The sequence below is a fragment of the Topomyia yanbarensis genome, chromosome 2 (assembly GCF_030247195.1).
Source record: "Topomyia yanbarensis strain Yona2022 chromosome 2, ASM3024719v1, whole genome shotgun sequence".
Classification (NCBI taxonomy): Eukaryota; Metazoa; Arthropoda; class Insecta; order Diptera; family Culicidae; genus Topomyia; species Topomyia yanbarensis.
Window position 1 is genome coordinate 174,361,301 of NC_080671.1, and position 12,030 is coordinate 174,373,330.

Sequence of the window (12,030 nt, forward strand, 5' to 3'; positions counted from 1 at the left end):
GAACGTAGATCGCGGAAGGAAAGGGAAGGAATTGTGAAAAAGTCCAATACCTGCTTTTGCTAGAGGCCGTATATACTACTGCGCACTCCACAAGTATCACGGGAGGAGGATTTTTTTTGTTAGTAGAGTATAGAAGTTGGATATACTTCTTCTTTACCGATGCCAGAGAGGTGACTCCACTACCTGCACTAGATATCGATCCACCAATTTCATGGACCGGGGACCAACGGCTTTACTTCCCTTCCGAAGGAAGACGTGACCACAGATTTTTTCACCTCAGAAAAATCTGAACGACCTCGGCTGGAATTGAACCCAGGCCAACTGGAATGAGTGGCGGTCACGCTTACCACTCAACCACCGGCGCCGTCATTCCCAACCCCGCACATAGGGTTAGACATTTTTCCAAAAAGTGATTTCTCTAACCCGAAAGAGGCAAATGACCCTAATGTTAAAACCTCTATAATCAAAAAATTAAAAATAAAGAACTACCTGAAATGAACTCAGAGGCAGTCGTCAGTGATGGCTCCGTACAGCCTGTGTGTGTGTTAAAAAGACAGTTGAGTACTACATCTTCGTCAGACGAGTATTCACCATTAGCAGGTCTTATTGAACTGACATGAAAGTCTTTCGATTTAGAAAGTAACTCATTTAAGCTACTAGTCTCGTTGAGACTTGACATTTGTACAGAGGCTTTTCCAACCACTTCGCTCAGAGAATCAAAGGACATTTCTGTATGCTTTGCGAATCAACTTAAATGCCTCCGTCCCGTCCCCGCGTTTGGATTCCAAACTCTTCTACATAACCGTTTGAGTGGATCAAGTTCCGTATTCCACCAAGGTGTCACTCTAGAAGCACGCGTAACTCGAAGCGGACAAGCCTATTAGTATGCTGCTACTATGAGTGAGCTTGTTTTATCCACGACCTCATCCAAGTCACTTGGAGATTCAATCGTCGAAAGATACCCATGAAACCTAGTAGTCAAGCCCTCTTCTTAGAGGTCCCATTTCGTAGATTTGGGATTACGATATGTGACGATATCTAGTGAGACGTTTAAATGATCAAAGACGATAAGCTTATCATCAGATAACGACGGTTCGAGCTCGTTTGCCAGTTTGCCAACTCATGCGTAATACCGTCCGACAGAACAGAGAGTTACATCTAACACCTCTTCTCTGCCAGCTTGTGCAAATGTTGTGCGGTTTCCTGTACTTTTTCACTCTGTGCGAGGCATTAGAACATAAACAACATCTTTACTGCAGGGTAGTCACATATCAAATTGATATGAAGTTCCGTAATCGGATTCACAAAAATCCCGCCAAGTAGTAGCCATGTCGTAATTGAGTTTACAATGTCCATTTGGTACCCTAACTAGAATACTACAATTATTGTGCTTGAATAATGAAACTTGACATTTTGGACGCACATTCGGCAAAAAAGTTTGGTTTGAAAGCAAGTTTGCTAGCTGCGCCAATGGTTGTCATGTTCGGTTGCAGTCCAAGAGCGAATTCTGTACTTTATCCGTAGACTTATTCAGAACAAAATTTTCAAACACCCATTTTTGATCGATTCGGTAGTCATAACTCTACAAGCAAATCTCCAAGAATTAGAAGTAGCTGAAAAGAACTCAGGGGCAGTAGTATGTGATTGCTCCGTACAACCTCGAAAGTATGCGTCAAAAGGATAATAAAGTACTTAATCTTCATCAGACGAGTATCCCAATAACTTTTTGAGCCTAACAATTTCGGCATTTCACCAACATGTTTTAACCATGACCGCATACAAGTCGTAAAGACCTAGTCACCAAACCTTCTTCGAGGAGGTCCCAGTTCACATACGTGCGATTACCATACTGTTAGGGTGGCTGTCGGGAGGACCGCGTAAGTTTATTCTAAGCCCTCGACCTACTGGGCAAGCCACGGCAGGTCACGTGAGGGTGGGTCATACGACGACCTCTTAACTGCTCTAGCTGGAACTGAAGACTCTATCTGCTCAAGGTCGGCTTTGCTCCACTAGGATCGCTAATCAGGGACTCATGGCTGTAAAAAATGGCAAAACACTGTCAATTACAAAAACCTAAATTTATTACCTATTGTTACAAATACTGTGTGTGTGCTAGAATGTCTATGGGGAATCGGCCGGCAACTGGTCATACGACTTTCCATGGTGACGGCGGCTGATATGAGACGATGGATGCATTCGGGCCTTGTGGCGTGTTCCCAGTGATCGAGTTGAGTATCGCTTGATTGTTTGCGGGTGATCTTGAAGAGACGTTGGGCTGGTACTGTGCTCGTATTGTCCGGTTATGAAGATGCTCCCGTTGGGTCGATGGGAGCGTTTCGGGTTATGCTGATTAAGTTAGTCACGGGTTCGTCGTGTTATTTGAATTATCCGTTATATTTATTTTAGTCCGCAGGAGATCTTTTAACTTTTACAATAAGTTTTAGCCTGAGTTTTCAATTCATATATGTTTTAATCTAGCGTTATATCAAAGCAACATAATTTATCTACAGTATCGTTTATTGTTTTAATATATTGTCACGAACGGTAAGAATATGTAACGAAGAATAGACTTATTTCCTGTCTTTATTACCAACAGTCATATTAACTGTGACCACCCAAATATCGCGTGATGGTGAGGTCGTCTGTAAGCCATGTGTCAATAGCACTAATCGCAAATATGCATTCGAGAGGCATTTCACGTGAATTGATCATGTCATGTTTGTTCACCGATACGAAGATAGGTTTGAGTAGCTTTCCAACATGGAGGTTTCCTTTAGTGAAATACGGTTCTTGAACCAAAGCAATTAAAGAGAACCTAGTACGTTTATGCTGAAGATTAATTTTTGCTATTCTAAGCATGGTCGATCAGAGCACTAGACATTTCATCGCCAACACTTATTGTGCAGCAAGTAGAAGATACCAAACACGTTGGCTTATAACCTATGGTGGGAAATGGGTATTAGGGACATGACCATCATTTGAATCCCACAATTAGCACAGAAACCAATATCCACTGTGTCAGAGAATCGCTTAACACAGCAGTGTTAACACCCATGACACGCAATGCACGACAGGCATATTTCAGTTCTGTCAGCCATTCAAATTCAATTGAATTGATGATTCAGTGGGTAAAATCTTGACGGATATACTTCAACTCGCCAGTAGCTACACCTCTAGGCTCATTGAAAGGCGATAGACTGTTTTCAATCTCCTAGTGGACCCCAGCCATACGTTCTGTTTTCAACAGCCTAGCATCCCGAAAAGCTTAGTGATTTTCACGATGATATGATTGGACAACAACAGTTAAAGATGTGACGAGCTGCAAATACACCAGCAACATCCCCTTTTGACCAGTTTTTGACAAATTTCTCAGCACGTTTCAGTAACCAATCAGATCTGACAACGCCACTTTGTAGGGATTTTTTAAACAAGTAATGTGGCGTATCTTACTCAGTTTGCCCCAAAATCGCGATAACACAACAGCAACAATTAGTCAGTCGTTCCAGTTAACGAAACAACTTCGTTGGACACAGGTCTCTCTCGAAACTCGTGAGATCGCTAAACTTACCATGTAGTTGTCATGTATGCTGGAAAACGCCTACGAAATCTATCGGAATAGAAAGTTCAAATAAACACAATTGAATTTAGTATTTGTCTAGACGTATGCGTGGTGAGCGTGACTAGAATTCGCATGAAGTCGAATTGATTTCAGTGTAATCGTAGATACGACAATTCTAAGAAATAATAAACGCAAATAAAAAACATCTGCTCGGCCTGTTGCTATACACGACAAAAAAGCAAAACAAAAATCCAAAATCCCAAAGGTGTCCAGTAAGGGAATTGCCAAATTGGATTTTAAAGCAAACAGACAGCCCAACGAGAATTAAATGTCTCCAAACACGCGTTGTATTTCTTGGTATGTGCCGGAAAAGAATGATAAGGCACAATCAATAAACGAATTTGATCACATGTGGTTTCCCGAGACGTGGCGTTGAAAATGAACTGAGATGCTTAAAGTGCGTCACCGTACCAGGTCCGCTCATAATTTTTGAAAGCAAGCGAAAAACTGATTACCAGAAATATACATTAGAGTGGGGCATTGTTAATGGCAGTGTTATATGGAAAAACGTAAACATAACCTCATCAACCGAGCACAGCACTTTTTTGGATCCATTTGGGGTCTCGTACAACTGTGCAAAATTTGGGGTCGATTGGTGTTGACCCGGCGTAGCGCATTCCGTTTGAAATTTGTATGGGAATTAGTGTGGGAAAACATTTCCATTTTCAATTTTACAGACTATAATTCTTCCTGCAGTATGCCAACAAGTAAATAGAAGTATAATCTAGGATATGCTGAACAACTTTGCCGAAGGATGATGGTGTTAAAATGTCAAAAACAAGTTATAGCTTTTCAAAGTTCGATAGATCGAATTTAATGCCAAAAAAATTACAAATTACAAATTACAAAATCATTTTTTTGCCAACACTGCGGGTGTACCAATGATATTTCATATAGCATACCAAAATAACATCATATATTTGAGATTTACCACATTGGTATGTTTGGATGAATTATTCAATAACCTTAGCTCAATTTCATGGGCGTAGTTAGTTTCGCAATAGGGTGTAGTGAGGGGAGAGGAGGGGAGGAGGCTTCAACATATCGAAACTCGAACTGAAATAACTGAAATCTTGTCGAGTTGAAATGTTCAGATGAATTATTTTAAATTATTTGCACAATGTCCTCTGCATAATAGTAACGATGAAACGAAACATACTGTATCCCTCTGGATTGACTTATATCAATGGATGTAAAGTTGCAGACTTAATCAACTGATGTCGAGTTGATATTTCAGAGGAATGCATTGATTATATTTCTGTTTAATACGCACTATGATTTGATAGGATGCTCTTTTCGATGCTGTTCAATCACTTGAAGTAAAAATTGCTGTTGAACTGTTGCTCTGGTGGATTGTGCAAGTGTTTTAAAATAATTCATCTGAACATTCCAACTCGGAAATATTGCAGTTATTTCAGTTCAAATTTCCATATATAAAAGCCCCCCCACTCTCCCCTCACTACACCCTATTGCAAAACTACCTACGCCTCTGAAATTGAGCTAAGGTTTTTGAATAATTCATCCATGCATAACAATGTGGTAAATCGAAAATATATGTTATTTTGGTATGCTATATGAAATATCATTGGTACACCCGCAGTGTTGGCAAAAAAGAAGATTTTAGGAATTTAATTCGATCTATCGAACTTTGAACAGCTATAACTTGTTTTTGAGACATTCTAACACCATGAATCCTTCCGCAAAGTTGTTCAGCATATCCTGGATTACACTCCTGTCTAGTTGTTGGCATACTGCAGGAAGAATTGTAGTCTGTGAAATTAAAAATGCAAAAAAGTAGGTTTTCCCATACTAATTCCCAATTTCAAACGCAATGCGCTACGCCGGATCAAAACCAATCGACCCCAAATTTTGCACAGTTGTTTGGGATCCAAAATGGATCCAAAAAAGTGCTGTGCTGGAAAAACGACCATTTTACCCACCATTAAGGTACATACAGGAAAATAAAATAATTGCAAGTAACAGAGATACCAGGTACTTTTTTCAAATGTCTGCAATAATAATTTTAAAAGTCTGGGAAGAACAAAAATGTCAGGAAAGCTAGTGTAATCAAAAGCCTTTTCATTCAAAAATCTGTAAATATCTGCAACCAAACTAAAAAATCTGCAAATATCTGCAACCAAACTAAAAAATCTGCAAATATCTGCGTCATCGAAGAAATCTGCAGCTTAAATTGAAAGTCTGCGAATTTGCAGACTTGTCTGCAAATCTGGCATCTCTGAGTAAGTGTAAGATGCGTGCTGGGCAACATTTCATGTATGGCTACACTTACATTCGGTGAATAATTAAGATATCAAATTTTGTTCTATTTGTCCTACTGTGGACGTATACTGCCCATTAAAGCATAGGAGTCCCATATTGAAAAACAGCAAGTCGAAAACAGATTTACATTTTCATTGAGTCTTATGGACGAGACACAACCATGGTTTGGTATTTTTTTTCGATATTTTCTAATCAAATCTGGTAATCTTGGTTGTGCATTGTGATTCAGTGGTGATACACAATACAATCAAACAGATAACTCATCTTCGGCAAAAATCCATATGGGACTCTTATGCTTTTATGGGCATTAAAGAGCCTTCTCAAGACCTCTCGGGGCGCTAGACAAGGTTGTGTTTCTAGAACTCGATCTTCAGTCACATTTTACTCGCGTGCGTGAGTAGCACCGAAATCGACCACCTCTTCCAGGTTCTCTGCTGAACATTTCTTAAGCTGGTTCTTTATTCCGACATTAGCGCTACATGCCCTTCCCTCTGAGTTCGGTCTATCTATATCAACCTTGCGAAGTCAGCATATTTGTACAGTTATGACTTTGCGTGTTTCATAGACCAAAGTTGGACGCGATTTGAGCAACCGAAAATAAAAGTCGCAAGGATAGAACATGCTTCACAAAACCCGTTTCAAGCATATTAGAATATAAAAACCGGAAATATACTTCAAGCATAAAAATCGGACAGAGATCCTTCAGTAAAAGAATCGCTTAAAAAGTTCTCACCCGTAATACTCGGCAAGGATGAACCTCCAGTATAAAAATCGGTTAAAAATAAGTAAATCGCTCGTAGGAGCATCCGTTTTTTTACTGAAGGTTTTTTTTATTCAACTCTTACAAAGGAAAGTCCCAATCCGATTTTGATGCTTGAAGTTTATAACCGGTTTTTATACCCTAATATATTTGAAACGAGTTTTACGAAGCCTGTTGTGTCCTTGCGACTTTTATTTTCGGTTGATCATTTCTTAATCTGTCACGTTTTTCACAAAAAAAATCCGGCTTTTTTCCCGCGCTGAGGAAATTTGAAAAGTGCAATAACCACATTTGAATCTGTTGTGTTTAACTGTCTGCGCAAAAATATACTCAGCTTAGTGAAAACGTCAGCATCAGTATCGGTTGGTCAGGGGCAGGCCCGTGCGCAGAAAATTCTCAAGGGGAGGGTTTTATTTATTTTGACGCTCCGTATAAAAAAGTAAAGAAACCCTCAAACGTTGAAGTTTTTTTCCTGTGTGGCCGAGTCTTCTGTACCAATCGACTCAGCTGAACTGATTGGATAAATTTCTGTTATCGAGAAGGAAATTTGACAGATACCACAGTCTGCTGGCTCGTGGTAATGTCGGATTGGTTTGTAGTAGTTAAGCTTAACGACTAAACCTGTATCGCAATCCTCATCCATCCGGGGCAACCGTCAGGTGCTACTTCAGTAGGCTCTTTTATTTTGTGTTAATTGTTCATGAAATTTTCCCCACAGCTCCTTTTTTAATTAGTTATGCAATTTACGTTTCGACTTTGTCTCATCAGAATCCGACACTGACTTAATAACAGGACTAAGCTAACAAATCCCTAGTCCTACATGATGTCCCGCAAGAAAAGTAGTTCAATTTTAAGCTTATGAGATTTGGTACAATCGAAACACTTGGTTTGGCTTAGCAAGCCAATGTAAGATGCACTATGCTATATTTCTCCTTAGTGGAGAAAAATTTATTCTCCACAAAGGAGAAAATTGTTTAAAACAACATCACGCAAGAACTAGGGATTTGCTCAGAAAATACACATCGTGTTTCGTTGTGGGAGCTAGCGTCAATCCGGCGCTAGCTTAGTCCTGTCACTAAGTTAGGGTCGAATTCTGAAGGGACGAAATCGAAACGCATAAGATTCCATAACTAGTTTAGTGATAGGCTTTGTGCTCTTAACACGCAAAGGTGGTTTTAAACAATTTTCACCTTAGAGGAGAAAAATAGTGTTTACCTATGTTTTCTCCACTAAGGAAAAATATAGTATAATGCTTGTTCTTGCTTGCTGTCCAGCTTTTGCGGTATATCTGACCTGCTCAGGCCCTGTGCAAATATAGTCACCTGTTGAGACACAAAGCGATCAAAAGGCGTCGACCATGATGTTTTACATGTTTCTTATCTGCTCAGTAGTGCTGAGAGTTTCACAGCGGCGGTATTTCCCCCTATACCGATGCCCATTTTCGCGAGTTTTTTAGGTGTCAGCCACTCAGAGGGAGAAATTATCGGCGGTGAAATTTCTCCAGATGATGAAATACCGATTTTTTCCGACTTCGTGGTTTTCATCCTTAGCTCCCGTTGCTAGCCCGCTTACCGAGCTTTGCTGTGTAACGTGACTACTCACAACTGTTGCTACTATCGAAACTTGTCGAAACGCGAACGTGATCCAGAGACGCCGATCAATTTGACATACAGCCCTCTCCAGTCACACTCGCAAGGTTTCTTCAACTACTTGTTTCTAGAGTGACAGAACTCAAATGACAATTTATGTGTGAAAACGGTTTGTATCATAGTTTTTTTCCCAAACAGGAAGTTAATAAACTTTAAAGTCATTCAAAACCTTTATGGGAGGGGTTTGAACCCCCAAAACCCTCCCCTTGCGCACGGGCCTGGTGTCGAAAGACATGAACCCACCAAAATGTCCCTAACTTGACAGTCTAACTTCAGACCTCGCACAAAGCAGAAGCAAAAAAAATCGCTATATTATAGCAGGCTATAGGCACCAGTGAATCAAGCTAGCTATTGTTCTATATCTATTCTAGGCCGAAAACTTCATTGCAAAGAACAACATGCAACACGAGGTCGAATTTAATAACACCAGAATCAAGATCCCCGTGCATATGAAAAATGGTGGACGTGCGTATCCATGATTTGGCCCCGCGCACTAAGAAAGATTACATCAAACGAATCGTGACGCAATATGGAGAAGTAGAATCTATTACGAATAACACCTGGAGAAATTTTTTCACCGCCATTCCCAACGGCTTTCGTATTGTGAGGATGCGAGTGACTAAACCAATACCTTCTTACATGACTATCGAATGCAAATCACCGAAGGATGGCGTGACCTATTGGCAAACAACACTTATCACATATCCCGGGCAGACCCCAACATGCCAATTCTGTAACCATACAGCCCACTACGGAAAAACATGCGCCGAAGCAACTAGTCAAAAGTCGTCTACTATAGCCAACTCTAATAAATAAGCAGCCACCGACACCTTCAGATAAACCAAAAACAGCGATTCAATTAACCAATAGTGCAGGTACAACGACTACAACAACCGCTCCCAAACCAACGACTAGCATCACCAATAAAGAGAAAATACCGATGAAGACGGATTTACAACAGCGACCCGTAAGAACAAGAAACAAATAAGAACCTCTGATCGTGAACAGCAAGAAAGCAGTAACGATGATGACATGGACGGGAACGAGAACGCGAGAGCAGGCAGACTGAATGACCCCCAAGCGGCTTCACCGCCAAGGAAAAGGATCTCAACCAGCAGCAGCAAGCTGCGTCAACAAGATCTGGAAGACCGACATTCTTAGCATTCTATTTTTTTTTATTTTTACTTATTGTAAAAAATGAAAGACCCACGGCTCAGTTGTGCTAACGCATTGACCCGTTTCAAATAAAACTTTTGATTAAAAAAATGTCCCTAACTTCGTTCGAAGGAAACCTATTAGGCCACTATGAAGCGCGAACTTCTAAACATCAAAGCAGTGGCGAAGGACGTAGAGGAAATGATGAGAAAGTGAAAAAACTGAGAAAACCGATGGAGGGCGTCAATCGTAAGAGCCGAGCATTTTAATTAAACTCATTCCAAGGCATAAATGAGATCTGTAAGCTAAAATAAATACTTTTACTGAACTACTGTAAAACTGTGGTTTCATTACGTTGAGTTACTTGGATAAAAAAAATTAAATAAATGTAACTGAAAAAGGCATAACTTGGACAAAATTCGATTGATCTTCGATTTTCTCTGAACTACCGTGAATTTTTTCTATTGGTATCGTCAGATTTCATTAAAGGCAGTTGAATCAGTAGGAGTAAAAAATCTCTGAAAACCTCTATCTCTACGCGCTACCGGCGAACATCCTATTTTTGGTATACAATTCTATCCTGCATGAATGGCCGAAGAACAATTAAATCCATGCGTAGTTTATCCATTCAGTTGAAATTATTCAACAACAAAAATCCCGCCTCTTTATAGACTACTGATATTCTCTCCAATCGGCAGCGCATGTCCAATAACAGTTGGACACATTTCTTGACCTATAAAATCATTCCGTTGTCCGTATAATCCGCCAGTCATCGACAGTATACCGCTGGTTAGATACGCTTTGGCCATCCGCAGTTTGAAAAGCCGTAGGTCCAGCCGGAATTTTAGAATCATGTATAGTTTCTAGTGCTAACTTGTAGGAAACGTTTGAACATAACCTTTGTTTTGGTGTATGTTCAGTTAGCCACTTTCCCCAAGGATAAGAATGAGATTAGTGCTATTGGGAACGCTGTTCCTGCTAGCAATGGCAGCATGCAGCCGAGAAACTTGGCAAAAACCAGGCTGCCACAAAGTGGGTCAGTGAAAGTTAATTAGAACCGTCATATTTTGGTGTAGTACATGCTCAATGTTATGTCTCTTCGTTTCTGATTAGGCCACACTAGAAAGATAAGCATCCCGGATTGTGTAGAGTTTTCGATCACAACCAACGCATGCCGAGGATTTTGTGAATCGTTTGCTGTTCCATCGGCTCCCTTCTCCATCGGGTCACACAAACCAAGCCAACCAGTAACTTCCGTGGGCCAGTGCTGCAACATTATGGAAACCGAGGATGTTCAGGTGCGTGTGCTGTGCGTCAATGGAATCCGCAACCTGACATTCAAGTCTGCAACAAACTGTTCGTGTTACCACTGTAAGAAGGACTAAACGACCAGGACTAAGTTCAAAACGAAAACTCCGCACCGTATGTGAAGCAAGAGAATGTGATCATGCTCGTTACCATTAATATTCAAATTTTATCTATAATCGTTTACCTCTGAGCCACCCTTATGCATTAATGTGATGACCTTGTGAAACGTAATAAATCCCAGTGGGATGGTTACTGTATATTAATGTACATTTTCAGATGAAATATATTTTTGCACAAACAATAGTAGAACTGTTACGAATAGGAAGGTGCTGTCGATTGCTTCAGTGCAATTATAGTACCGTAATATCACAGCGAAAAGATAAATCAACACAATGTCGATTGATTTCGGTGGGCTGCCATGTATTAGCGAAGTGGATTACTGCGAATTTTTCCGAAGTTCGAATTTAACTGTGTCCAGTTTCATTTAATCGGAAAAGTTGACCTGCTCACATACAAGAAGCTATATGAGAATTGGTTCCTCTGTAGTCGAATTCTGGAACACTTAGGATTCTGAGAGCCTGCTGCTTAAAATTTTAGTGGAACCTTTTCAAGATTCTAGTGATATCCTACTCAATATTTTATTTTGGCGTTATCACATTCAGAGCTCAGAAGGCATTTTATTCGGGAATCTTTCTGATGTAGAAAATGTGACTAACATAGTCGAAGGAAAAAAAGAAAAAGGAACTGATAGGAATCCATCGGCAGCGGTGGGTAGCCGCTGTAGACACAGTCACCACCTTACACAATGTAGCAAACCCACTACGACTGTAAGCGCAGTGGCAATAGTCTAATAAAAATCTATCCCGGCATTCGAAAGGCAAACAGAGATGAACAGCAGCAATCATCATTGATAATCGTCGACAGGTTTTCAGTGGTCATCTTGCGTGGCTTTTCTTTTGTCGATTCTCACGGTAAAGATGTGCAAGTCTGTCTATGCCAGGAGACATGCTGTGAACTCGAGTGATTCGTAGTTATGCTGCCTACGCTCGACCCTCATTAGCAAAAGACAAAGTTAAGCCCGTACGATATTAAGCCAGTTCTAATAACCCTGCCATTTCTAGTTTTCCGATCTGTATACTTCACATCCTTGCTCTTACTTGAGTACTATGGCTCTAATTTTCATGACTTTCCCTACCCAGTAATCTCTAGCTAATTGAATGTCGTTAAAATGTAAAAAAATTCTGATGTATCTTATAGAA

At 40.3% G+C, this 12,030-nt stretch overlaps 1 protein-coding gene across 1 annotated transcript; it reads left to right on the forward strand.

Annotated features, from left to right (window-relative positions):
• The first annotated feature begins 10,252 nt into the window (after nucleotides 1-10,252).
• On the forward strand, nucleotides 10,253-11,074 carry LOC131678551 (thyrostimulin alpha-2 subunit). Its single transcript, XM_058958765.1, has 3 exons — nucleotides 10,253-10,317; nucleotides 10,384-10,499; nucleotides 10,577-11,074. The coding sequence occupies exons 2-3, from the start codon at nucleotides 10,409-10,411 to the stop codon at nucleotides 10,846-10,848; spliced, it is 363 nt and encodes a 120-aa protein (XP_058814748.1). The 5' UTR covers nucleotides 10,253-10,317; nucleotides 10,384-10,408; the 3' UTR covers nucleotides 10,849-11,074.
• Nucleotides 11,075-12,030: the final 956 nt, after the last annotated feature.

What these genes read in the sequence shown, in the direction of transcription:
- LOC131678551 (XM_058958765.1), top strand. Translation starts at nt 10,409, where the DNA reads ATGAGATTAGTGCTATTGGGAACGCTGTTCCTGCTAGCAATGGCAGCA. An exon ending in ACCAGGCTGCCACAAAGTGG is followed by an intron (nt 10,500 to 10,576) that starts GTCAGTGAAAGT and finishes GTTTCTGATTAG; the next exon opens with GCCACACTAGAAAGATAAGC.